Raw genomic sequence first — 27,715 nt, forward strand, 5'->3', positions numbered from 1 at the left:
ACTCCTTCTCCGAAAGAGGTGGTGGGGGACAGCCCCCCGTAAAGTCAGAGGTGTAGGTGAGAGCACAAAGTAGTAAAGTAGGCAGGCTCTGGTTATGGGGGTAGATGCTCGAGGATTTCCAGGGGCACTCCTGAGGCTCGATCCCGCCTTTGCGTATGTCGAGCCTCCTTCCTCATGACCTTTGTCATGGGTGGAGCTCCTCACGCTGGCTCCCGGCAGTGATAGAATTCCAGTTGAGCTATTCCAGATCCTGAAAGATGATGCTGTGAAAAGTGCTGTACTCAATATGCAAATATGCACTCAATATGCAATATGCCGGCTCCCGGCATCTAACCAAGGATTCCCCAGGACCTTAAAGTCTTTTCCAAGTAATCTCCAAAGCACTGCAAACTTCCATGTTGATAAAACAAATCGGCAGAAGTGATGGCAAATTGGAGTATCAGTAAGAAATAAATGGCTTTTTTGGGTCATGTATTTGAACATCGGGAATTCTTTCCAACTACTTTCAATAATAATACTTAGAACAAAGAAACAATCCAACTGAAAAATGGGCAGAAGACCTAAGCAGACACTTCTTCAGTGAAGACATACAGGTGGCCAACAGGCACATGAAAAAATATTCAACTTCATTAATTATTAAGAAGTGCAAATCAAAACTACAACGAGATACCAAGTTACACTGGTCAGAAAGGCCATCATTTAAAACCTACAGATAACAAATGCTGGAGAGAGTGTGGAGAAAAGGGAACCCTCTTACACTGTTAGTGGGAATGTCAATTGGTACAGCCACTATGGAAAACAGTATAGAGTTTCCTCAAAAAAAAAAAAAAAAAGAAGAGTGGCCATAAGATCCTGCCATCCCACTTCTCAGCATATATCCAGAAAAAAACTAATTGGAAAAGACAAATGCACCCCAGTGTTCACTGTGGCACTGTTCACAACACTAAGGCATGGAAATAACCTAAATGTCTATCGACAAATGAATAAAGAAGATTAGTCTATATACACAATAGAATGCTACTCAGCCATAAAAAAGAATGAAATAATGCCATTTGAGGCAACACGGGTGTACCTAGAGATTATCATTCTAAATGAAGTAAGAAAGAGAAAAATAAATACCATATGCCATCATTTATATGTGGAATCTAAAATACAACACAAAGAACTCGCCTATGAAACAAATAGACTCACAGAACAGATTTGTGCTTGCTGCGGAGGAGGGAAGGACTGGGAGTTTGGGATTAGGAGATATAAGTTATTATACATAGAATGGATAAACAGCAAGGTCTACTGTACAGCACAGGAACTATATTCAGTATCCTGTGATAAATCATAATGGAAAAGTATGAGGAAGAATGTATATACATGTATAACTGAATCACTTTACAGTAGAAATTAACAGAACCCATAAATCATTAAAAAATAATCCTTAGAATGATTTAACTTTAGTTGCTAAATTGTGTCCAACTCTTGTGACCCTATGGACTATAACCCACCAGACTCCTCTGTCCATGGAATTTTTCAGGCAGGCATACTGGAGTGGGTAGCCATTTCCTTCTCCAGGGGATCTTCCCAACCCAGGGATCGAACCCAGACTCTTTACCACTGAGCCACCAGGGAAGCCCTTAGAATGAGTTAGCCAATTAGATAAGCACCTGTGAATAACCAAGGCAGCACAGACTGGTGACAAGAATGCTTTCTGAGACAACCACAATTGTCAAGTTTCACTAGATAAAAGTTGTGGTAATTGTTTACATGATTTCTTTTAGATTTGATGTGTATTATATGAGAAAACACTTAAAACATATTTATCCAAGCATATAAAATATTCCCATTACAATCTTTGACTTACCTCATCTTATAAATATTCAGTATGTACTATTTCATGTGAGCTAAAATGTATAATTTATGCTAGATACCAGGCCAATTCATTTTTGATAGTTTATATTTTACTCTTTAATTAAATACTTTGAAAAACTTTGATCAGAATGTTTAAGACAATGGAATTATTTCCTAAATTTATACATGATTTTTATATAACTATTCCCAAACACAACTTCAGTACACATAAGCACTCCTTTTAGCATCCCTCCCCTTGTTTCATGAAAAACTTAAAAAAGTGTAGCTACATATTATACTGCACAAATGAGAAAGATTTACGTAATACAAATTTTAATTCTATTAGCACAACAGCATTTTAATCTTGACTTAACTGCCTTCATAAGATTCTGTTCAATATTTATTTCTCAGTGGTTTTTAAATGATTCCTCAAAATAAAGATTTGAGTTTATTTGAATTGAAAATGAAGTCAGATTTTTTTTTTTAAACAACAGAAAGTAAGGCTGATTTATTTAATCATTTAGCTTTCCTTGGGTAATTAGGCTACATGGGGGACATTTTCCATTTTTTCAATTATCTGAATCTGAGGCTCCAATGTTTTGATGAAAACATAATTAAAACACATGATAATACAAAAACATTTTATTGAAAGAAAAAAGGAATTGGCAAAGCTGTGTTAAAACTAACAACTTCCTCTAACTTTTTCTGAATACAGTGAACTAAATAAGGAGTCTTTAGGAGAAAAGTAACAGGAGTCATTCATAGTTGCTAAGTTCGAGGAATGGCACAGGTACAGCTTAGAAGAAATCTGAGTTTCTGTTTGGGAGATCACCCCAGTGATATGGGCTGCTCCCCTCAAATCTGCCATGTGGAAACAGAAACTTGTGTATGTTTTAAGCCACTGTATTTAGAATATCTGTTACAACAGCTTGGCCTTACCCTAAATAATACAGTAATAGTAACCTTGACAGCTTCCTCACTATAGCTACATTTATGATATTTTAGATATACTAAACATTTTAACTTTTACCTTTTTATTTTTCAGCTTTATATGAGTTTTGATAAAGAGAGATAAGGACATTTTGTACCTAATTCGACACATTCACTCACTCATTTTACAACCACTGTATTTTACAGCCAGTAATATCCAGAATGCTGCATGGTGTGGCCAAAAAGATTATTTAATACAATAATACTAGCACATATCAAAGTGTCTTAAGTTCAATGAAGTATAATAATATAGGAACCATAAAAATTAATGCTAGGCTATATACAGACATGGAAGAGGAGCATATAGTGATTTGGAGAAATCAGAATGAGGTGAAGAGTTTAGACAGCAATTTTTTTAAAAATGGAGGATAGGTGACAAAAGGATGAGAAGAAGCTAACAAAGCAATAGCAGAATTAAAATCTGCATCAGAAATGGGTTTTATAAAGACAGCAATTATTTTGCAAAAATCAGAAGTGGAGGATGGATATCTAAGTTAAATGTTTTTAAACCCTAACAATTATAATTATTCTAAAGTAACAGAATGGTTGAACAGAAGCAATAATCAAATATATCACTAAATAAGATTTTCTTGAACTGAAAAAAAGGATTTAGGCATTCAAGCAAAAGAGCACGCAGTATACTGGGCAAAAATCAATAAAGAAAAACTAACACCTAGACATATTCTGCCATTCAAAAAAGATAATTTTCAAGATAAGAAAATAATGTAACCAGACAGAAAAAAGACAATAAAATATAAGTCATCTGGGCTCAGACTTCTCTCTAACATGAGATACAGGACGACAACATAGGCAAAATGGAGAAGATTGAAATAGCTGTCCCTCCAACAAAAAAACAACTGAATTGGCAGGAGCTGTCTGAAGCAACTAGTTTGGAAAGCTGGGCTAGCAGAACAGTTGCAGAGCCTGGAGAGAGTCTACTGAAGCAGCTGAATCTTGGGCTGTACCAGGTACCATCTCCCATCCTTCCACCCTGTGGCAGGCAGCTGTGAACAGAGGCAAGCGTTCCTGGTGCAGCTTGCTACAGTCAAGGTGGGTAGCAAGGAGCTTATCTTCCAAAAGTCGAGGTCATGTGTTTTGAGTGCTAATTGCTGCTTTTTATCACTGAGGAGCCAACACAGAAGTCAAGCATTATTTCAACCTATATGGGCTGAAGTGGCTTTCCAGCAAGAAGGGGATTCAAAGACGGGATCTATTTTTCACTTTATGGGAACCAGACATTTAAGGAAATCTTTGTAAGGCCAAAGACAACTGCAGAGATGATGGAAGAGATCAGTGATCTTACCTAACACACAAGTGCTGCAAAGTTAGTTTGGAAAATTCACATGGCTCTAGCCCTCAACCAGCAAAAACTAGCAATCCCTGAAGAGTGGGAGAATTAGACTTCCAGAATTACTACATTATACTCAGAAGGTCTAGTTCTCAACAATAACAAAAAAAAATGTAAAACAGACCATAAACCAGAAAATATGACCCATTCATCGGAAATAAAAAATTTGAGGGACTTTCCTGGTGGTTCAGTGGTTCAGACTCCTTGCTTCCAATGCAGGGGGTGTGGGTTCAACCCCTGGTTGGGGAACTAAGATCCCACATGGCACATGGCATGGCCAAATAAATGAATAGAGTCTTAGAAAAGATGACATTAAAAAGAGAAAAGCCATCCAGATTAGAACGAAAGTGAAATAATCTCTGTTCTACAGATGATATGATGTTATATGTAGAAAATTCTAACAAACCTACAAAAATTTGTCAGAGCCAAAAGAATTCAGCAAGGAGATTTAACATCAACACCTCAAAATCAGCTGTATTTCTACATACTTGCAATTAACAGTCTGAAAAGGAACCAGTGAAACAGTTCCATTTACAATAGCATTAAAAAGTAATATCATTTTCCTTCCTGCCCACTTGTCTTACTCCATCTGGGCTGCTCTAACAAAATATCGCAGGCATCTATAGGTAGGGTATTAACAACAGATCTATATTTCTCATAGTTCTGGAGACTGAGAAGTTCAAGATTATGGTGTTAGTGTGGTTAGATGAGAACCCAAACTTCCCTGTATATCCTCACATAGCAGAAGGGACAAGGGAGCCTTACTGGGCCTCTCTTACAAGGTCCCTAACTCCCTCTGAAGGTTCCACCTTCATAACCTAGCCACATCCCAAAGCCCCTACTACCAATGAGCATTAGGATTTCAACATATGAATTTGGAGGGGACACAAACATTCAGCCCCTAGCATCATTATTTTTTCTTACATTGTAGTCCAAATCTATCTCTTTACATGAATTTCTTGGGTTTTCATATTTTGAATGAACTTCTTTCTTTCCTCTAGTTACTAGCTTTCCCCTTGTATTTCTGTTATCCCATTTATTATGATCCACTTTATCTTATTCACTCATAATTTGTCTTGCAGGATCTTTGGGGAGCAAATCCTATTCTGAACATCTTTATGTTCCCCAAAGCATCTGACATGGTGCCTATCCACTTTGGGTACTTAACTGGCATTTATTTGATAGAATTTTCTAAAGCTCTGCTGTAAATATTAATTATACATTTTGATAATCTGAACAGTGTCATAGGTTTCAGTTTCTTTGAAATTCATTTAGTTCTTAATTTTTAAAAAATATCCAAGATTGAACACACTACAGAACTAACCTTGCACTGCACATTAATGGTTTTTGACAAATTGGATAATTGGTGATTAAATATTTACTTAAAGAAAAAATACATTATTTAATTTTAATGTTTTCAGGCTACAGTTCATTTCTGTGTGACATCCAAATTGATGGTTTTAATAAGGTTTATATTAAGGTTCTTAATACCAACTGTCTGGCCAAGTGTAAAAACCACCTCAAATACTATTAGAAGTACATGATCCTTATACATGGGTATCCTTAATCACATACCAGGTATAGTGCTTTTACACTTTAAAGGGGAACAGCAATACCAACATGGTTGTCTGTCACCAGAGAAAGACTAGCTTTCTAGAAAGACTGAGGCAATACTTGAATGACTTTGAAAACTAATGTCGTACAGTCATTATAGCAGAAGATACGCAATCTCCATTACAGATACCAGCTGCACCTTTATCTCAGGAACAGGGTTAAAGATCTCAGCAGCCAGGTGAGCCTTCCCGAGTTCCTTGGTCTATGCCTCCATTCCTAACCAGTACTCAGTCCCACCCCCCCAGAGTTGCTGAGAGGCGAGTGTTTCTTTACCAAGATTAATAACTTTAATCAAGCTACAGTCAGCTTGACCTAGGGATTATTTTGCTTTATTTAATGTTAACACTAGTGAAATTATCTTGTGTGAGTGCTAAGTTGCTCCAGTTACATCCCACTCTTTGTGACTCTATGGACTGTAGCCCGCCATGCTCCTCTGCAAATGGGATTCTCCAGGCAAGAATACTGGAGTGGGTTGCTGTGCCCTCCGCCAGGGAATCTTCCCCACCCAGGGATCAAACCCCACCGTCTCTTTTGTCTCCTGCATTGGCAGGTGGGTTCTTTACCACTGGCACCACCTGGGAGATTTATCTTACCATTGGCAAATAAAGGAATCATATTTCCAGTTTTAGAGAATGATTATAGCTTTCAAATTACATCCTGCTTAAGACAAAACAAAACAAACAAACAAAAAACCCCTCTTTCTGCCAGTAAAAAGTCTGCTGTGGAAGCTGTGCTACCAGTGTTCATCAGATAATGTCCAAAAGACGATGGCTGCAATGTTCCTCCAGTAATTTACCCCTGTGAACACTATTTAGTCACATGCCACCTTGTGCCAGGTATTAAATGTTACTGTGGCTATATAACAAGACCAAGACAGAAAAAGTCTGTCCTAAAATAAGACTTTATTATTATTATTTTTAATACACTTATTTACTGCCTATCATCTGCATATGTGCTCTGGTTAGTCGCTCAGTCATGTCTGACTCTTTGCGACCCCATGGACTGTAGCCCACCAGGCTCCTCTGTCCATGGGGATTCTCCAGGCAAGAATACTGGAGTGGGTTCCCATGCCTTCCTCCAGGGGATCTTCCCAACTCAGGGATCGAACCGTGGTCTCCTGCATTGGCAGCTGGATTCTTGACCACTGAGCCACCAGGAAAGCCCCAACCCTTTATTCATTTATTTATCTTTGTCTGCATGGGGTCTTTTGGCGCTGAGGTCTTTCTCTAGTTGCCGGTACGTGGGCTTTTCGTTCGGAGAAGGCAATGGCACGACTCCAGTACTCTTGCCTGGAAAATCCCATGGACGGAGGAGCCTGATGGGCTGCAGTCCGTGGGATCGCTAAGAGTCAGACACTACTGAGCGACTTCACTTTCACTTTTCACTTTCCTGCATTGGAGAAGGAAATGGCAACCCACTCCAGTGTTCTTGCCTGGAGAATCCCAGGGATGGGGGAGCCTGGTGGGCTGCCGTCTACGGGGTCGCACAGAGTCGGACACAACTGAAGTGACTTAGCAGCAGCAGCAGGAGCAGCAGATGTTGCCAATTTGATATCTGGTTCCTCTGCCTTTTCTAAAACCAGCTTGAACATCAGGAAGTTCATGGTTCACGTATTGCTGAAGCCTGGCTTGGAGAATTTTGAGTATTACTTTACTAGCGTGTGAGTTGAGTGCAATTGTGCGGTAGTTTGAGCATTCTTTGGTATTCCCTTCTTTGGGACTGGAATGAAAACGGACCTTTTCCAGTCTTGTGGCCACTGCTGAGTTTTCCAAATTTGCTGGCATATTGAGTGCAGCACTTTCACAGCATCATCTTTCAGGATTTGAAATAGCTCAACTGGACTTCCATCATCTCCACTAGCTTTGTTCATAGTGATGCTTTCTAAGGCCCACTTGACTTCACATTCCAGGATGTCTGGCTCTAAGTGAGTGATCACACCATTGTGATTATCTTGGTTGTGAAGATCTTTTTTGTACAGTTCTTCTGTGTATTCTTGCCACCTCTTCTTAATATCTACTGCTTCTGTTAGGTCCATACCATTTCTGCCTTTTATCGAGCCCATCTTTGCATGAAATGTTCCCTTGGTATCTCTAGTTTTCTTGAAGAGATCTCTAGTCTTTCCCATTCTGTTATTTTCCTCTATTTCTTTGCATTGGTCGCTGAAGAAGTCTTTCTTATCTCTTCTTGCTATTCTTTGGAACTCTGCATTCAGATGTTTATATCTTTCTTTTTCTCCTTTGCTTTTCACTTCTCTTCTTTTCACAGCTATTTGTAAGGCCTCCTCAGACAGCCATTTTGCTTTTTTGCATTTCTTTTCCATGGGGATGGTCTTGATCCCTGTCTCCTGTACAAGTCACACACCTCCGTCCATAGTTCATCAGGCACTCTATCAGATCTAGGCCCTTAAATCTATTTCTCACTTCCACTGTATAATCATAAGGGATTTGATTTAGGTCATACCTGAATGGTCTAGTGGTTTTCCCTACTTTCTTCAATTTCAGTCTGAATTTGGCAGTAAGGAGTTCATGATCTGAGCCACAGTCGGCTCCCAGTCTTGTTTTTGCTGACCGTATAGGGCTTCTCCATCTTTGGCTGCAAAGAATATAATCAATCTGATTTTGATGTTGACCATCTGGTGATGTCCATGTGTAGGGTCTTCTCTTGTGTTGTTGGAAGAGGCTGTTTGCTATGACCAGTGTGTTCTCTTGGTAAAACGCTATTAGCCTTTGCCCTGCTTCATTCTGTATTCCAAGGCCAAATTTGCCTATTACTCCAGGTGTTTCTCGACTTCCTACTTTTTCATTCCAATCCCCTATAATGAAAAGGACATCTTTTTTGGGTGTTAGTTCTACACGGTCTTGTAGGTCTTCATAGAACCGTTCAACTTCAGCTTCTTCAGCGTTACTGGTTGGGGCATAGACTTGGATTACTGTGTGGTTTGCCTTGGAAACAAACAGAGATCATTCTGACGTTTTTGAGATTGCATCCAAATACTGCATTTCCGACTCTTTTGTTGACCATGATGGCTACTCCATTTCTTCTGAGGGATTCCTGCCCACAGTAGTAGATATAATGGTCATCTGAATTAAATTCACCCATTCCAGTCCATTTTAGTTCGCTGATTCCTAGAATGTAGATGTTCACTCTTGCCATCTCTTGTTTGACCACGTCCAATTTGCCTTGATTCATGGACCTTACATTCCAGGTTCCTATACAATATTGCTCTTTACATCATCGGACCTTGCTTCTATCACCAGTCACATCCACAGCTGGGTATTGTTTTTGCTTTGGCTCCATCCCTTCATTCTTTCTGGAGTTATTTCTCCACTGATCTCTAGTAGCATATTGGGCACCTACAGACCTGGGGAGTTCCTTTTTCAGTATCCTATCATTTTGCCTTTTCATACTGTTCATGGGGTTCTCAAGGCAAGAATACTGAAGTGGTTTGCCATTCCCTTCTCCAGTGGACCACATTCTGTCAGACCTCTCCACCATGACCCACCTGTCTTGGGTGGCCCCACATGGCATGGCTTAGTTTCATTGCGTTAGACAAGGCTGTGGTCCGTGTGATTAGATGGACTAGTTTTCTGTGATTATGGTTTCAGTGTGTCTGCTCTCTGATGCCTTCTCGCAACACCTACTGTCTTACTTGGGTTTCTCTTACCTTGGACGTGGGGTATCTCTTCATGGGTACTCCAACAAAGCGCAGCTGCTGCTCTGCTTTGATCTTAAGATTAAAGTTTTATCTGTCCCCAAATGCCAAGTAAGAATATCTCCCATTGAAAATATAGAATATTTAAGATTCCAGGGTTTCATGAATGACAACATTTGTTTAATGTTAACAGTGAGGCGACATTTTATAAACTCACTTTATTCTGTAAATTAAGGCCAGGGAATCTGAGTAACAGTGGAAATTGCAAGCAATTTGGTGTGTCCATTTTTCTGGAAAGGGAGCTCTTTCATCAGCTGTTCAAAGGAAGTATTAGGGCTTAGTGATAAACAGGGGGAATGTTGAAACCAGTTTTCCCAGGTTTGAAGCCCAGCTTTACCGCCTCTTAGAAATGTGACCTTGGGCAGCTTAACTTCTCTCTGTTTTTTTTTTTTTTTTTTTTTTTTTTCCTTTTTCTTCTAGGTTAGTTAAGTGAAGCAGTGGGGGTGGAGAAGAAACAAAAAAATCTGCAACTGGTTGTGATCAATGAATTGTAATCAGCATTGCACTCTTGCCCTCTGATCAGCCAACCTCTCTTTACTTTGGTTTTCTTATCAGTAAACAAGGATGATGACAGACACTAGCTTATAGAGATCTTCCTCCAGGGTACTAATCTTGCTTTATAAAGATATACTTGATTATCATTTGTCCTACCCTCTAAGCCAAGGGTCCCCAAACTCTGGACTGAGGATCAGTACCCCCTCTCAGACCAGCAATGGCATTAGATTAGAAATAATGTGTACAATAAATGTAATAAGCTTGAACCACCCTGAAACCATCCCCTGCCTGCTGGGCCATGGAAAAATTGTCTTCCACTAAACTGGTTGTTGTTGTTGTTCAGTCGCCAAGTCATGTCCGGCTCTTTGCGACCCCATGGACTGCAGCACGCCAGGCTCCCCTGTCCTTCACCATCTCCTGGAGTTTGCTCAGACTCATGTCTACTGAGTTGATGATATCATCCAACCATCTCATTTTACACAGCTGTCTTTTATTTTCAAATTCTCTCAAGTGCTGTTTTTTCCCATTAGTTTCTCTCTACAAAAATGGCCTTAACTTGGCACATACTTTCTCTTTAGAACTCAGCTTCTCCTTGGAAATCTTCCCCCAATACCCTTGGGGTTGTGAGTTTCTTTGGTACACTACATGTGATTCTTTTTTTTTTTTTTTCTGTTAAATTATTATTCTTAATCGGATTGTGAGTTCTTCCTCTTAAGAGAAAGGTGGGGATGTGATGTAGCTTGTCTGTCTTTGCATTCCAAGCGTGTAGTCTAAAGTCTGACACATAGTGTGTGCTTAATAAATGTTTATTGTCAAAACGTGACAATTAACATGCATATATTTACTTCAGAGTTTCCCAGCACGTTCACACGATCCTACTACTAATCCCTACAACAACCTTGTAAAATAGTAATTATCACCACCCTATCATTTCCTATTTTATAAAGTGTAGAGTGGAGCCTAAGATTATGTTGCCCAAAGCCAGTTAACAGTAAAGCGTGACTAGTACCTGCTCTTCCAGACTTCAAGTACCAGCCTCTTGACATCATATTAATACATTTTGAAGTCAGCGCCAACTTCGTACCAGGATTTAAATTTGGGGAGACCACTGGTGGCCACACTTTCAGACGCTGGACTGAGATGCGCAAAACCTCCGAGGGTCACCTGGGATCCTGAACTACACCTCCCAGAAATCCCGGGGCGGGGCGGGTGTTGGTGGGGGAGGGGCACAAAGCCTCATGTGAGTGGTTGAATCGGTCAGCCAATAGAGTCGCTACGGGCTCCTATAGACCAATCGCGGGCCTGAAGGGGCGGGACCTCCCCTGCGAGGCTGGATTGCGCGCAGAATAACAGTTTTCTGAGTTACCCAAACCCACGGGGGACTGCGAGCCCTGGCCCTGCGCCTCGGTCGCCACGTCGTCCTCCTCTTCTGGTCCAGCCCGCGTCCTCCTGTCGACTCGGCCTCCGGTCGCGCTGGTTTAGCCGCCAGGCCTTTGCCGAGGACAGGCCAGGTGACCGAGAAGAAAGCACGTGTCTGAGCAGCGGTCTGGGCCGGGTGCCTCCTGTCAGCGCCGCGCGGCGCTCTGGCCCTGACGGAAGCCCGGCAGTCGGGTCTGGTTGCGGGAAGGCCCCTCAGTGTCCTTGGGACCCCGACCTGTGAACTACTGGCCCGGCGCTGGCTGGCGTGGCTCTGGGCCGTCACGTGTGGAGGGTGCGTCTTTTCTGCCGCGTCCCCCGGCCGGAGGAGGAGAAAGAAGACTCCGGAGCATGGCCCCCACGCTCCAGGACCTGACGCCATCTGGTAACGCAGCGACCCGCTCTCCGCGCTTCGGTGCTTTAATACCTCCTAGTCTCTAGGGTGATTCCGTTACCACCCGGAGACACCTTGTTAGCTTTCCCTGGGGGCGGGCGGCGCCTCTGAACGTGCGAACCCTGAGGTCCCGGGTTTTCTCCCTGCCTGCGTTCCTTCTCTCCCCGACCCATCCGGCTTCCTCCCTAGGCAGACAAACCATCAAATCCATAAAGCACGCCCCGACACGTGCCCCCGAAACATATTCTGAGCGCCAGGGTAACTAAAACGTTTCAGTTTGATGTACCGTGTTCCGTCCGGGCCTTATAGAAGTTTTGCATGATTGAACGTTATTATTCAATATGTTTATTGAGCATCTAAGCCAAAGAAGGTTCAGGTGCTGAGAAATAAGGAAGCCCAGAAAGCTATTTAAAACTGCATTGAACTTTTATTTTCCACTTCGAGGTAACAACAGTAGTTCTGTTAACTCTAGTGTGTGTAAAATCACTATGTTAGAATAGATTAGAGGGTACTCAGTAGGTTGAAGTGACTTAGCAGCAGCAGCAGCAGCAGTAGGTTGGGATAAGGGGTAATAATTCCAGGTGATTTTGATGTTGGTGACTCTCACATTAACAATGAGGAAAAAGAAAAATAACACAAGAATTAAGTATATCAATATTTTCCGTTTTAAAATGAGCTCTAGGTCTTTAATGCCCTCCCTGATGATAATTTGTGAACAAATACACCTATTAAAACTTGTGAGGTATGAAGTAGCAAGTGAAGAATCAAGAGAATCAGTAACAAGGACATAACAGTAGATGTGACAGATAAGGATCTTCAGCTCAGGAATTCCATAACTGAAATTTTTCAGAGGTGAGCTAGTGACCCTTTGATTCTAAGGTCCTGATAAATGGGACCATTAGAATTATTCATGAAACAGGTGGATATGTGACTAAGAAACATTTTATCACTGTTGCTGTAAAGTGAGACCTATATCTCCCACTGCTGCTGCCAAGTCGCTTCAGTCGTGTCTGACTCTGTGCGACCCCATGGACATCAGCCCACCAGGCTCCTCCATCCATGGGATTTTCCGGGCAACAGTACTGGAGTGGGGTGCCATTGCCTTCTCCCATATCTCCCACAGGGGTATCATTTATTTATTTGAACAGTATTTTTTACTGATGACTTCTGACCTTCCTTTTCCCATGTAATTTAAAAAAATGAAGTATGTGATTTCTCTTTTATCTGAAGGTATCTAGAGCAAAACCCCCTGAAGATTTAGAATAGTTTAAATAGTGATCTTTTTACAGCAGATGAAAGGAAAATTGTTAAGTGTTTGAATCTAGCTCTGAAGAAGGAAATGGCAACCCACTCCAGTGTTCTTGCCTGGAGAATCCCAGGGACGGAGGAGCTTAGTGGGCTACCGTCTACGGGGTTGCACAGAGTCGGACACGACTGAAGCGACTTAGCAGCAGCAACAGCAGCAGCAGTTACATGTTTCTAATCCTTCCTGGTCTCATTAAAATCAGAGGAGAAATAGTATGCTATTTCAGAAGTGGAATATTGCACAAGCAAAGACATGTCTACAAAATGTAGCATGTTGGTGCAAACTAGAAGTTAGAGATTCAGAAATGAAGTGTCTTGCAAGGGACTTAGGAGGAGAAGGGGACAATAGAAAATGAGGTGGGTGGATGGCATCACCGACTCGATGGACATGAGTTTGGGTGAACTCCAGGAGTTGGTGATGGACAGGGAGGCCTGGTGTGCTGCGATTCATGGGGTCGCAAAGAGTTGGACACGACTGAGCGACTGAACTGAACTGAAGATAGTCTTGAATATAGTCAAGTCAAGAAAGTGCTGAGAAGTGTTGGGATCGTTTGTTTATAATGCAAAATTCTTTTCCTTGCTCTGTGTTTTCCCCAGTTAGTGCAGTGGATGTGGGAGTCCTAAGTAAATCAGAGCTACATGGGATCATTCTGTCTATAGAGTAACTGTGTTCTTGACAGTAATTTATTACTTAAAATCATGTGTATTTGGGGTTTATTGGTTTATGCCATCATCTTGTCTTTAGGATGGTTCTTGTCTTAAAGAACCATTATTTAGGATGGTTCTTAAGGGTGATACTGACTTACCCACCTCAACATCTAATTGGTCCTTTAACCAGTTAATACCATGTTTGTTTACTCTTTGGAGCATTTACTATGAATCATGGTATCATTACTGGGAAATAAAACATTAATGGGTAGAAAAAAAATCACCCAAGTGAAGTACATTGACTAGGTCCTCTCAAGCTGGGAAAAACATTGTGATCTCTTAGGCTTACTGGACAAGGACATTCCTTGTGTATTTCTCTTTTAGACTGTGTTATTTACATATATCATCCCAGGTGGTACCTGCAATGCAGGAGATGCAGGAGACTAGGGTTCTATCCCTGGGTCGGATGGCAATCTACTCCAGTATTCTTGCCTGGAAAATCCCATGGACAGAGGAGCCTGGTAGGCTACAGTCCATGGGGTCGCAAAGAGTCAGACATGACTGAGTGACTTCACTAGTTAGCCATTTCTGACTTCCTCACTCAATCAACAGAGCAATACAGTGGTAAATCTGGTTAGCACTCAGTGGTATTCCACACACGAGCATCTGCACATTTGACTTTGCCATTTCCCAGGGTTGTCTCCAATTTGCAACTTCTGTAATATCCTCTGATATGTTCTCTATGCATCAGTGGAGCCTTTGTTTGGGAAATACACTCAGGAGTGAGACTGTTGAGTTTTCCACATGCTTAATTTTACTGACTCCTGCTAGGTTGCTCTCCAGAATGACTGTATCTGTCTACGTTCCAAAAAGCAAGGGTTCTGATTTTCTTTGGTATTATCCAATCTTCTAAGTACTGCCCATCCCTTGCATATATATTGGTTTCGTCTTGTTTTTTGTTTTTTTTTCTTTTTTTTTTTAATTTTATTTTATTTTTAAACTATACAATATTGTATTGGTTTTGCCAAATATCGAAACGAATCCGCCACAGGTATACATGTGTTCCCCATCCTGAACCCTCCTCCCTCCTCCCTCCCCATACCATCCCTCTGGGTCGTCCCAGTGCACCAGCCCCAAGCATCCAGTATCGTGCATCGAACCTGGACTGGTGACTCGTTTCATACATGATAGTATACATGTTTCAATGCCATTCTCCCAAATCTTCCCACCCTCTCCCTCTCCCACAGAGTCCATAAGACTGTTCTATACATCAGTGTCTCTTTTGCTGTCTCGTATACAGGGTTATTGTTACCATCTTTCTAAATTCCATATATATGTGTTAGTATACTGTATTGGTGTTTATGTCTCTCTGATGGCTTATAGTTGGAGCATCTCTTCATATACTTGTTGAGTATTCAGTTTTTCCCTCCCTTGATTTGCCTATTCACATCTTTTGCCCATTTTTCTGTTTAATTTCTTATTGATTTGTAGGAGCTCCTGGTATGTTATAGATTTTAGTCTCTTTCAGGTTTTTTTTTTTTCTTCCTTTGGCTGTGCTGTGTGGTTTGCAGGATCTTAATTCCCTGACCAGGGATCTAACCCTGGGCCCCAGCAGTGAAAGCGCAGAGTCCTAACCACTGAACCGCCAGGGAAGTCCCAGTACCTTTCAGTTTGACATTGCAGAATCTTCCTTCAGTTGATAATCGGTTTATTACTTTTGTCAGTGGTGACTTTCATTTGACAGAAATCCTTTGTTTTTAATGTAATCAAATTTACTTAAAAAAAAAATTATAGGTTGAGCTATTTAAGTCTTTAGATGTCTTGCCATGTGCTAAGTGAGAAGATATTCTATATCTTACTTTACTTATTTTATAATATCTTATAGTATATAATAATATTTGATAGGCCAAGTAATCTCTTTCTACTTTTTTAAAGTAAAGTTAGTTCTTTTTGGGCTTTTAGTCTTCCACATAAATTACAGAGTAAGTTGGTCAAGCTTCTTATTTAAAAAATTACAGGTTTAGAGTTTTTTAAAAAATCTTTTGTCTCTTATGTATATGATAACTCTTAACAAGCTATCAGGATTTGTGTGGGGATGGGGTTGTTTTATGGTAAATGGTGAACTATCTTAAAGATTGAAAACAATTTATATTTCTGATTTGAAAAGTGAATACATTAGAGGCCTCTTGGGAAAATGCTCAGACCTTTTTTGAAAATAGGACAAGTTGGGGCACACTCCGTTGTCAGATTTGCAGTGAGTAGAGAAAGGCCAAACCAACTCTGATGAAGGAGACCAGGGTGGGCGGAGGGAGGGCATTTCTTTTGTTGTTATGTTAACTTTCCTTTCTTATTTCTATCTCCTTAAACTCTTGTGTACTTGGTCAGTGGAGGAGATAGAAGTACAAAGACATGTAAATCATATGGTATTTACTGATCATTTTGGTTGATGGTGATGGTTTTAGTTGCTAAGTCCTGTCTGATTCTTGCGACCCCACGGACTGTAGCCCATCAGGATCCTCTGTCCATGGGGTTTTTCAGGCAAGCATACTGGAGTGGGCTGCCATTTTCTTCTGCAGGGAATCTTCCTGACCCAGGGATTGAACCCCAGTCTCCTGCATTGCAGGTGGATTCTTGACCAACTGATCTACCTTCCTGATAAACTACTGGCCATTTTACTGATGCCAAAAGACATATTTCTTTGTAGAAAAAACTGGGATTTTTTTTTTCCTCAAAGGTTTGAATACTTTTTAATTTATTTTTTAAGACTTTTTTTCAATGTGGACCATTTTTGTTTTTTTACCTTATTTTTTAATTGGAGGAAGATTGTTTTACAATGTTGTGTTGATTTCTGCCATACAACAAGAATCAGCCATCAGTTCAGTTCAGTTCAGTCACTCAGTCGTGTCTAACTCTTCACGACCCCATGAATCGCAGCACGCCAGGCCTCCCTGTCCATCACCAACTCCCAGAGATCACTCAGACTCACGTCCATTGAGTTAGCAACTGATCTGATCTGATGTATAGTATTATGTCATCTGCAAACAGTGAGGGTTTTACCTCTTATTTTTCTTCTGGATTCCTTTTATTTCTTTTTATTCTCTGCCATGGCTCTGTTTTCCAAAACTATGTTGAATAATAGTGGCAAGAGTGGGCACTTTTTTTGATGTGGACCATTTTTAAAGTCTTTATTGAATTTGTTACAGTATTGTTTCTATTTTATGTTTTGTTTTCTTGGCTCTGAGGCACGTGGGATCTTAGCTCCCCAGTTCAGTTCAGTTCAGTCACTCAGTCGTGTCCGACTCTTCGAGACCCCATAAAATGCAGCACGCCAGGCCTCCCTGTCCATCACCAACTCCTGGAGTTCACTCAGACTCACGTCCATCGAGTCAGTGATGCCATCCAGCCATCTCATCCTCTGTCGTCCCCTTCTCCTCCTGCCCCCAATCCCTCCCAGCAGCAGAGTCTTTTCCAATGAGTCAACTCTTCACATGAGGTGGCCAAAGTACTGGAGTTTCAGCTTCAGCATCATTCCTTCCAAAGAAATCCCAGGGCTGATCTCCTTCAGAATGGACGGGTTGGACCTCCTTGTAGTCCAAGGGACTCTCAAGAGTCTTCTCCAACACCACAGTTCAAAAGCATCAATTCTTCGGTGCTCAGCCTTCTTCACAGTCCAACTCTCACATCCATACATGACCGCAGGAAAAACCATAGCCTTGACTAGACAGACCTTTGTTGGCAAAGTAATGTCTCTGCTTTTGAATATGCTATCTAGGTTGGTCATAACTTTCCTTCCAAGGAGCAAGCGTCTTTTAATTTCATGGCTGCAATCACCATCTGCAGTGGTTTTGGAGCCCCGAAAAATAAAGTCTGACACTGTTTCCACTGTTTCCCCATCTATTTCCCATGAAGTGATGGGACCAGATGCCATGATCTTCATTTTCTGAATGTTGAGCTTTAAGCCAACTTTTTCACTCTCCTCTTTCACTTTCATCAAGAGGCTTTTTGGTTCCTCTTCACTTTCTGCCATATGGGTGGTGCCATCTGCATATCTGAGGTTATTGATATTTCTCCCAGAAATCTTGACCAGCTTGTGTTTCTTCCAGTCCAGCGTTTCTCATGGTATACTCTGCATAGAAGTTAAATAAGCAGGGTGACAATATACAGCCTTGACGTACTCCTTTTCCTATTTGGAACCAGTCTGTTGTTCCATGTCCAGTTCTAATTGTTGCTTCCTGTCCTGCATACAGATTTCTTAAGAGGCAGGTTAGGTGGTCTGGTATTCCCATGTCTTTCAGAATTTTCCACAGTTTATTGTGATCCACACAGTCAAAGGCTTTGGCATAGTCAATAAAGCAGAAATAGATATTTTTCTGGAACTCTCTTGCTTTTTCCATGATCCAGCGGATGTTGGCAATTTGATCTCTGGTTCCTCTGCTTTTTCTAAAACCAGCTTGAACATCAGGTAGTTCACGGTTTACGTACTGTTGAAACCTGGCTTGGAGAATTTTGAGCATTACTTTACTAGTGTGTGAGATGAGTGCAATTGTGCGGTAGTTTGAGCATTCTTTGGCATTGCCTTTCTTTGGGATTGGAATGAAAACTGACTTTTTCCAGTCCTGTGGCCACTGCTGAGTTTTACAAATTTGCTGGCATATTGAGTGAAGCACTTTCACAGCATCATCTTTCAGGATTTGAAATAGCTCAACTGGAATTCCATCACCTCCACTAGCTCCCCAACCAAGGATCAAACCTGTGCCTCCTTTGTTGGAAGGCGAAGTCGTAACCACAGGACTACCAGGGAAGTCCCTTGAATACCTTGGATAGCCAACAGGGACTATTGTATAGCACATGGAACTCTGCTCAGTGTTATGTGCCAGGGGAGGGAGGTTTGGGGAAGAACGCTCACATGTATATGTATAGCCGAGTCCCTTTGCTGTTCTCCTGAAACTACCACAACATTGTTAATTGGCTATACACGGTTACAAAATATAATGTTTAAAGTTTGGGGAAAAACATTTGAATGCATGCAGGCACGCATGAGCTACTCCCTCTTCCAGCACCCCTCCACCACGCCCACACCCCGTGTTCCCACCCACTGGGTGATTCATCACACATGCCCTCATTTTAGGAAGGGTTGCAGCTACATTCTTTGAAAAAGAAAGTAATTCAATTGAGCATATAGGTTAAAGTTTTTAATCTTTCTTTTTATTCCCCATCTGCAAGGATCTCCATGTAGATGTTTTTGCTGATTATTGTGTTTGCTCTGCCACATTCAGGTTCATCTCTAAATCTGTAAACATGCTATTCCTGCCTCCTGCCCCAACATGAACAGAACTGAGAGCTTCAGGCTTCCGTGATCCTTTTTCTTAACCCACTGGACTTGTAGAGTATAGAAAGCAACCTTTAGAGTTTCGATCCTAGCTCTACTTTTTATTAGCTATGCAATAATAATGACATAATAAGAGTTGCTAACATATATGGGGTGATTATGCCAAGGTTAAATGTCTCATGACTTTTATGATATATATGTCTCATGACTTTTCCAGTCGTTAACATCTGGAATATGCCTTCAAATGTATCATCTCCTTCTGTTGTCACATGTCCTGTGATAAGACAAAAACACAGCCTGTCCAAAATCCCATAGCTACTTTTGAGAGCTGGGACTAAAACCCAGATTTCTTGGCTTTTTTCATACTGTCCGCATTAGCTTAATCATATCAAATTCTGAGTGCTTCTTAGCTGAAGGACAGCCACATCATGAGGTGTCTAAATTAATGCCACCCCTGAATTGCCTTTGTTGACATTAATTGGAAATGACCAGACTACTGCCCGGTTGCCTACCAGTCTTTCTGTTATACATGTCTCAGTAAGCCCTGCCTTTTCTTCACACTTTCAGGAAGTGATTTTTTTCCTTTGGTGCTTGAAGTACTACTGCTCAGATTTTTGGATCTTAACTTTGTTCCTTTTTCAGTTTTCTTACCCTTATTAGCTCAATAAACAAAATTAGCCAGTTTTTGAAAAGAATAGTAAACCCTGAAATAAACATAATGCCCTTTGATAAAGAAACCAGATACCCACAAATTTACAGGTTGCTAGCACAACCTTTCTGAAGCCTATTAAGAGTAATTCAGTCACAATAGCTCGATAGCCACCATTCATCCCCTGTTTCTTTATAGAATACCTAAGACTCTGGACAGTAAGGTCTGGGTTTTAAATTTGCACCACTGCCAGTTTACAGATATTCATACATTACTGGTTTGGGTTTAAAAACCTTCTCTTGTTATCTTTCCTCACTGTTTTGCTGTGTCGGTTTAGGAAATACTTACTGAACACTTAAGTGCTGGATACTGTCCTTGGTGTTGCTAGGGATACAGATGAGTTGGCCTAATCCCAGTCGTCCTCCAAGAGGCTCAAAGAGCTTAGAGCCAGCTGCATTTTACTCCAGCTTTTCTCGCCTCTCAGGGAGCACAGAAGTACATGTTGACTAGAGCAGTGGGTGTCATTGTAGTTTGTTTTGAATAACTTGTAGTAAGTTTGGTAGGCAGTAGGGAATTGTTGAAGGTTGGAAGCATTGTTGAAGCATTGGAAGCAACTGGTTTAAACATGCTTTTTGGGAAGATGAATCTGGTGCATAGGATGGATTGGAACATAGGGTGACCAGGTATGGTCACCCTGGTGGTTGAGATGACAGTTTGTATGACACTTGATTTTTTTTTTTTTAAACAAAGCATCTTTGTATCTGATCTCCTTTAACCCATAAGACAATTCCGTGAAGTTGGGGTGAGCAGGCATTGTCTTTTTAGTTTTCATGGATGCAGACTGAAGCTCAGAGAGGACTTGTGATGGCTGGATGTGTGGTAATGTCTTGAGGAAAGGGTTGGCACTGGGATGGAAGGTGGGCCCAATATGGATGGCATTTTGGATGCCAGAGCTATAGGGCTTGAGATCTGGGTAGATATTGATTATCAAGGAGAATGAGGAGTCACATAACACTGAGGTTGTCAGGTCAGTTTTCTGCAAAGGGTGATGCATTCAGAAAAATAGAGAAATCAGACAGGGAATGTGGCAAGTTTGGTTTTGGACAGTAGATTGAGGGGCAGGCTGTAACAAGTGGACAGCTTGGAATCTGAGTCTTAGATTGGAGCCCATTGTTTTTGATAATTAGAAGATCATGGGTGACTTAGGGAGTGATTTCAGTAGTGTGGTGGAGGAAGAAGCCACAGCATGAAGATAGGTTGAGGTAGAATTGCTGGAGGTGGGAAGGGGTAAATGGGAGGGACAGAGGGAGGTGTGGGTGGAAGTGATCACATGTTCTTCTTTAGGTGCAGGGGGAACCAAGCTGCAAGAGGATTTTGTGGTGTGTGTGTGGGGTGAATTTGAGGAGCTCCCCAAAGAAGACTCTTGTACAGGATTAGGTGAAATCATCTCTGAGTTGAAAGGATGAGAAGGATTTTGTGCTAAAGGCAAGCAGAGGTCTGGGACAGCAGGTATGAGAAGTGTTGTTGAGGGAGCTGAGAAAAGGTGAACCAAAGAAGAGGCTCAAATTTAGGAATTGCGATGATTCCAATCAGCATGGTTTTGTGGCTTTCCAGTAGTTCTTGGAGACCAGAAAATAGGATTGGAAGGAGTATGCATTAGGGCTTTTCAAGGCCGGGTAGCCTGTCATGAGTTCTGGTGGTAGTGGAAGAGACTGTCAGACTTAACAGTCTAAATGGCAGTTTGGAATTATTGATGGCTTTCGGTTATCAAACCAAATCTTATGTCTTATTTTGGGCACATGCACAGAACCAACAGGGAGGGAGTCCTGCAGACCTCCAGCAGCTGGCCTGGGCTTGTAGCAATTGGCTCTTTGCTGTCTGTTGTGCTCATCTTTGAAACAGGAATAACTACAGCCTACGTTAACCTTGGTGTAGTGCTATACCAGTGATTCTGTGCTGTGTACAACCTCTTTTGTTTCATTAAGCATTGTTGTAACTTAATGAAAACATTTTGGGGCAGCCTTTTTCAAAGTCTGCAGGATTGAGAGAATATATCTATGAGCCCCATTTACTCCCTGTTGTGAATTATTTTAATTTAGTCAGCAATCCCTCTCCACACCTATTTTTCCCCTTTCATTTTGGAAACTCACATTTTCACTTTCTTTAAAGCAGGGGTGAAGAAGACCCTGCAAGATGAGATTGAAGCTATCCTGCAGGAGAGGATTATGGTGCTTGATGGAGGGATGGGGACCATGATCCAGCGGCACAAGCTGAGTGAAGACGACTTCCGAGGACAAGAATTTAAAGATCATGCCAGGCCCCTGAAAGGCAACAATGACATTTTAAGTATAACTCAGCCCAATGTCATTTACCAAATCCATAAGGTAAAGCTTCCTTGAGTTCTTATATTTTTATCTATCATTCTGCAAGTCCTTTGGTGTCCTGAGGGCAGACCACTGTGCTAAGTGCTCTGGGGGAGACAGAGAAAGGGGTGATTTATTCAGAAAGAGGTGGCTTATTCAGAAAGCAGGTTTCAGTTTAGTTTGGCTGCTCAGTCATCTTGGCAACCCCATGGACGGCAGCATGACAGGCTTCTCTGTCTATCACCAACTCCTAGAGCTTGCTTAGACTCATGTCCATAGAGTCGGTGATGCCATCCAACCATCTCATCCTCTGTCGTCTGCTTCTCCTGCTTTCAGTCTTTCCCAGCATCAGGGTCTTTTCCAGTGAGTCAGTTCTTCACATCAGGTGACCAAAGTATTGGAGCTTCAGCTTTAGCATCAGTCCTTCCAATGAATATTCAGGCCTGATTTCCTTTGGGGCACCTAATTCACTACAGCAGCCCCAGTGATGTGAAACTGAAAGGTAATTGTTATTCTCATTCTGTAGATTTAAAAACTGAGCATCCTAGAGGTTAAATAACTGGCGATACAGAGGATCACTGACTTGAAATCCCATGTTCTTTCATCTCATTTTTCTGTCTAGCTAGCCAACATAAATAGATCAGAGGCAGGTAACTGCGTATTGCTAGACTTTTAAAAATAAACATAAAACTAAATTGTTTTATAGGTTATCATAGGAATTTTGTAGAACTATGGCTAAAAGAAATAATAAGTTGATTTAATCTGTTTTCTTGGTCTGGATTCAATTTGAAGGACAGAGTGACTTTAATGAGAAAATTTTCTCTTTGGAGTAGGGCATTGTTATAGGTATTTCAGACTTCTTTTGAAAATTGCAGTATAACTGACAAATAACATTAGTTACAGGTATACAACGTAATGATCAGATGTTAGTATATGTTACAAAATGGTCACCACAGTAAGTCTAGGTAATATCTGTTACCATACATAGTTACAGTTTTTTTCTTGTGATGAAGATTTTTAAGATCTACCTTCTTAGCAACTTATAGTAGTATTAACTACAGTCTTCGTGCTGTGCATTACATCCTCGTGACTTACTTTAGAACTCGAAGCTTGTACCTTTTGACCCCCTTCATCCGTTTCCCCCACTGTCCACTCCCCAACTTCTGGCAACTACCTTTCTTCTTTTTTATAGCTCAGTTATATTCCATTACGTATACACATGACATTTCCTTTTTTCATTCATCTGTCAGTAGACACTTAGATTGTCTCCATATGTTGACAACTGTAAATAATGCTACAGTGAACATGGGTACATCTTTTTTTAAAACATTTATTTAACTGGAGGTTAATTGCTTTACAATACTGTGTTGGTCTCTGCCATACATCAACATGAATCAGCCATAGGTGTGCTTATGTCCCCTCCTCCTTCAGCCTCCCTCCTACCTCCCACCCCTCTAAGCGGTCACAGAGCGCTGGGCTGAGCTGCCTGTGCCGGACAGCAGATTCCCCCTGGCTGTTTCGCATGTGGTAATGCATATGTTTCAGTGCTGCTCTTTCAGTGCATCCTCCCCCTCCTCCTGCTGGGTCCACAAGTCTGTCCTCTGTGCCTCCATCTCTGTTCCTGCCCGGCAAAGAGATTCAGCAGTACCACTGTTTTAGATTCCATATATATGGGTTAATATACGATATTTGTTTTTCTCTTTCTGACTTCCTTCACTCTGTGTGACAGACTCTAGGTTCATCTGCCTCACTAGAATGGACTCAAATTCATTCCTTTTTTATGGCCGAATAATATTCCATTGTATATGTGTACCGCATCTTCTTTATCCATTCATCTGTCGCTAGACATCTGGGTTACTTCCATGTCCTGGCTATTGTAAATGGCGAACATGCTGCAGTCAACACTGGGATATGTGTGTCTTTTAGACTTGTGGTTTTCTCAGGGTATATGTCCAGTAGTGGGATTGCTGGGTCATATGTAGTTTTAGTCCTAGTTTTTTAAGGAATCTCCATAGTGGCCGCATCAATTTATATTTGCACTAACTGTGCAAGAGGGTTCCCTTTTCTCCACTCCTTTCCAGCATTTGCTGTTTGTTGATTTTTGATAATGGCCATTTTGACTGTTGGGAGGTGATACCTCATTGTACGTTTGGTTGCATTTTTCTAATAGTAAACGGTGTTGAGCATTTTTTTCATGTGCTTATTAGCCATCTGTATGTCTTCTTTGGAGCAATGTCTATCATGTCTTCTGCTCATTTTTTGGTTGGGTTGTTTTTCTGATATTGAGCTGCATGAGCTGCTTGTATATTTTAGAGGTTAATCCTTTGTCAGTTGCTTTATTTGCAATTATTTTCTCCCATTCTGAGGGTTGTCTTTTCATCTTGTTTATGGTTTCCTTTGCTGTGCATAAAACTTTTAAGTTTAATTAGGTCCAATTTGTTTATCTTTGTTCTTATTTTACTCTAGAAGGTGGGTTATAGAGGATCTTGCTGTGATTTGTATCAAAGAGTGTTCTATCTGTGTTTTCTTCTAAGAGTTTTATAGTTTTTGGTCTTACATTTAAGTCCTTAATCCATTTTGAGCTTATTTTTGTGTGTTGTTAGGAAGTGTTCTAATTTCATTCTTTTACACCTAGCTGTCCAGTTTTCCCAGCACTGCTTATTAAAGAGACTACCATTTCTCCATTGTATATTCTTTCCTCCTTTGTCAAAGATAAGGTACCAATAAGCACATGGGCTTATCTCCGGGCTTTCTGAGAGAAGCAAGCAACCGAAGGAACCGTCACTGAGTCTGTGAACCATTCACAGTTTCACTGTCCTGACCGTGTGTTCTTAGACATGCATGGCTTAATATTTGAAACAAGCATGCTACTGGCAGGATCAACTAAGTATCTTCTATCTTTTTGAGTTAGTGGTTTTGTTTTATTTGGATAATACCCAGAAATAAAATTGCTGGGTCATATAGTAGTTCTATTTTTAATTTTTTGAGGAGTCGCCATTCTATTTTCCATTGAGGTTGTGCAAACTTTACATTCCCACAAGAGCTCCCTTTTCTGTATCTCTTTACCAACACTTGTTATTTCTTGTCTTTTTGATAAAAGCCATTCTGATAGGTGAGCTCTGATATCTCATTGTGATTTTGATTTGCAGTTAGTAATGTTGACTGTCTTTTCATGAACCTGTTGGCCATCTGTATGTCTTCCTTGGAAAAATGTCTGTTCCAGTCTCCTGCTCATTTTTTCCTTTTTGGCCATGCCATGCTGCATATAGAATCTTAGTTCCCTGACCAGAGATCCAACTATACCCCCTGCAGTGGAAGTGTAGAGTCTTTAACCACTGGACTGCCAGGGAAGTCCTGTATTCTGCCCATTTTTTTTGAATTGGTTTGTTTGTATTTTTTTGTTAGTTACTGAATTGTATGAATTCTTCATTTTGGATATCCATATCAGATACATGATTTGCAAATATTTTCTCCAATTCAGTAGATTGCCTTTTCATTTTATTGCTTGTTTCTTTTGCTGTGTAGATGCTTTTTAGTTTGATGTAGTCCCACTTGTTTATTTTTGCTTTTGGTGCCTTTCAGACTCTTCTTAAGGAAATCACTTAAATGAATGAGTGATTAAATGATTCATTGAGGCTGGAAGGAACCTTCTCTTGGCTGGTCGAGACTTTGTTCTAGATAAGATGCAGAATAGTTTTCATTTTAAGAAAAACTAGGAATACCTTTCCTTTGTTGTAATAGAAATTATCAGTACTAGAAGATTTAAAATTGGTTCTTGAAGAGGTTGATTCTACAAGTTTTTCTGCTAGGCCTTCTAATATGTAGTCAAATTGCATTATAAAATTCCAGTACATTGTATATTGGGAATGCCATCATGGGTATGAATTGCTTGATACAGTTACAATTATTATGCATGTATGCTCAGTCATGTCCAACTTTTTGCAACCCCATGGACTGTAGCATGCCAGGCTCCTCTGTCCGTGGGATTGTCCAGGCAAGAATACTGGAATGGGTTACCATTTCTATCTCCAGGGATCTCCCTGATCCAGGGATTGAACCTGTGTCTCCTGCATCCCCTGCATTGCAGGAGAATTCTTTACATTGAGCCACCAAGGAAGCCCAATATGGATACAAACATCAGTTCTTATCATGCAGTTGGTGAAATCGCCACCCTTCCCCAACCATTAGCTTCCCGAGGGCACTAATTTATGCCTATTTTTCACTACTGAATTCCAACTGCTTAGAACAGTATCTTGCACAAAGTAAGTCAGTAAATGTTTTTCAAGAGAGTGAATCTTTGTCTTCTGTGTTAGATAGACAACTAGAAAGAATAGCAAATTTCCCAGGATAGGGACATGAATCAAAATGGCAGTAAATACAGTAAGGTGTATCTGGCTGTCCCATTTGTGAGGGATATTGATTCACTGGAGTTCTCTGGATGTAGAGACCATATCGTGTTCATGGATGAGGAAGGAAAAAAGACTAGGTCTTTTCACACTTAGTTATTTCTAGTAGTGTTACTGACCATAGAGCTGATCCATTGATCCTTAATTTTAATGGAATGTCCAGGCTCTATACAAAGTGCAAGTCTCTGACACTAAGAATGTAGGTTCCTGACTTTCAGCTTCTGGTTGGGGAGGCATCCATTTCAAAGGCGTCCTTGTCTGTAAACACCCTGCCAGCTGTATGAAACGGCTGCTGACTGACCGACTAGCAACCAGGCTTCCCCAGCCATGAAGTTCCTCTTGGAGAAAGCCCTGGGTAACCTAAATGAGTGACCCTGCCTTTTCCTTCCTGAACCCTAATTCCTACTGTTAGGTTTTAAGTTCTTCAGTAAAGAGTGAACCCACAATATTCTAAGCATCTACCTTGATCCCAATGAAGGCAGAACCCTGGTTCTCTCAGTTATTTCCCTCCAACCCCCAGCTACCTCACTGTGTGGTCTGGGCATGCCTGTACCCTTCAGGACCTGTGGATAGCAGGACCTTTTTTTTTTTTTTTCAAAAGTTCCCTGATAGTAATTGCTGAGGTGTCTTGCAGTTGTGATAAGAATCGCTAGGGCCATGAGGCCGTGGCATTGGCTCCGCCCTGGCTCAGCACTGGGGGTAAGGCCCCAGGTGAATGCCTCGTGCATTTCCTAGCTCATTGCTGTTGTTAGGCTGAGACCTACAGGAACTGATATTTTAAAACACCTGTAGGTAGCCTCTGGCTGTGTTGTCATTATGGCCTCCTTTAATCTTGACAGCTTTTACAGAAGAAACCTGAGGAGCAGAGTAATTAAGTAGCTTGCCCACATCCATCCGTGTTTTATTGCTTAAACTTTTAGTTTTATATTGGAGCATAGCTAACTAACAATGTTGTGATAGTTGAAGGTGCACAGCAGAGTGACTCAGCCATACATGTATGTGTCTCCTTTCTCCCTCAACTCCCCTCCCATCCTGGCTGCACGTGAGATCGAGCAGAGGTCCCTGTGCTACGCAGTAGGTCCTTGTTGCGTATCCATTTTTAATAGAGCACTCACACATGTTTTAATTGGTGAGAATAGGCTTGGAATCTTAGGGTGTCATATCCCGAGCCCATGAGTGGGATACTATTCCAGGAAAGAAGGTGGAG

The 27,715-nt window shown here is 41.1% G+C and overlaps 1 protein-coding gene across 3 annotated transcripts in view; it reads left to right on the top strand.

The window, feature by feature from the left end:
* The first annotated feature begins 9,936 nt into the window (after positions 1-9,936).
* MTR (5-methyltetrahydrofolate-homocysteine methyltransferase) overlaps positions 9,937-27,715 on the top strand; it is a 123,354-nt gene continuing 105,575 nt past the window's right edge. For 2 of the 3 annotated variants that reach the window (XM_055588981.1, XM_055589000.1), the window contains exons 1-2: positions 9,937-11,799; positions 21,909-22,123. In XM_055588981.1, coding sequence (XP_055444956.1) covers positions 11,766-11,799; positions 21,909-22,123 — 249 coding nt within the window. In that variant the 5' untranslated portion in view covers positions 9,937-11,765. The remainder of the gene's footprint in view (positions 11,800-21,908; positions 22,124-27,715) is intronic. The other variant, XM_055588989.1, reaches the window with a different exon arrangement.

Source organism: Bubalus kerabau, chromosome 1, assembly GCF_029407905.1.
Source record: "Bubalus kerabau isolate K-KA32 ecotype Philippines breed swamp buffalo chromosome 1, PCC_UOA_SB_1v2, whole genome shotgun sequence".
Classification (NCBI taxonomy): Eukaryota; Metazoa; Chordata; class Mammalia; order Artiodactyla; family Bovidae; genus Bubalus; species Bubalus kerabau.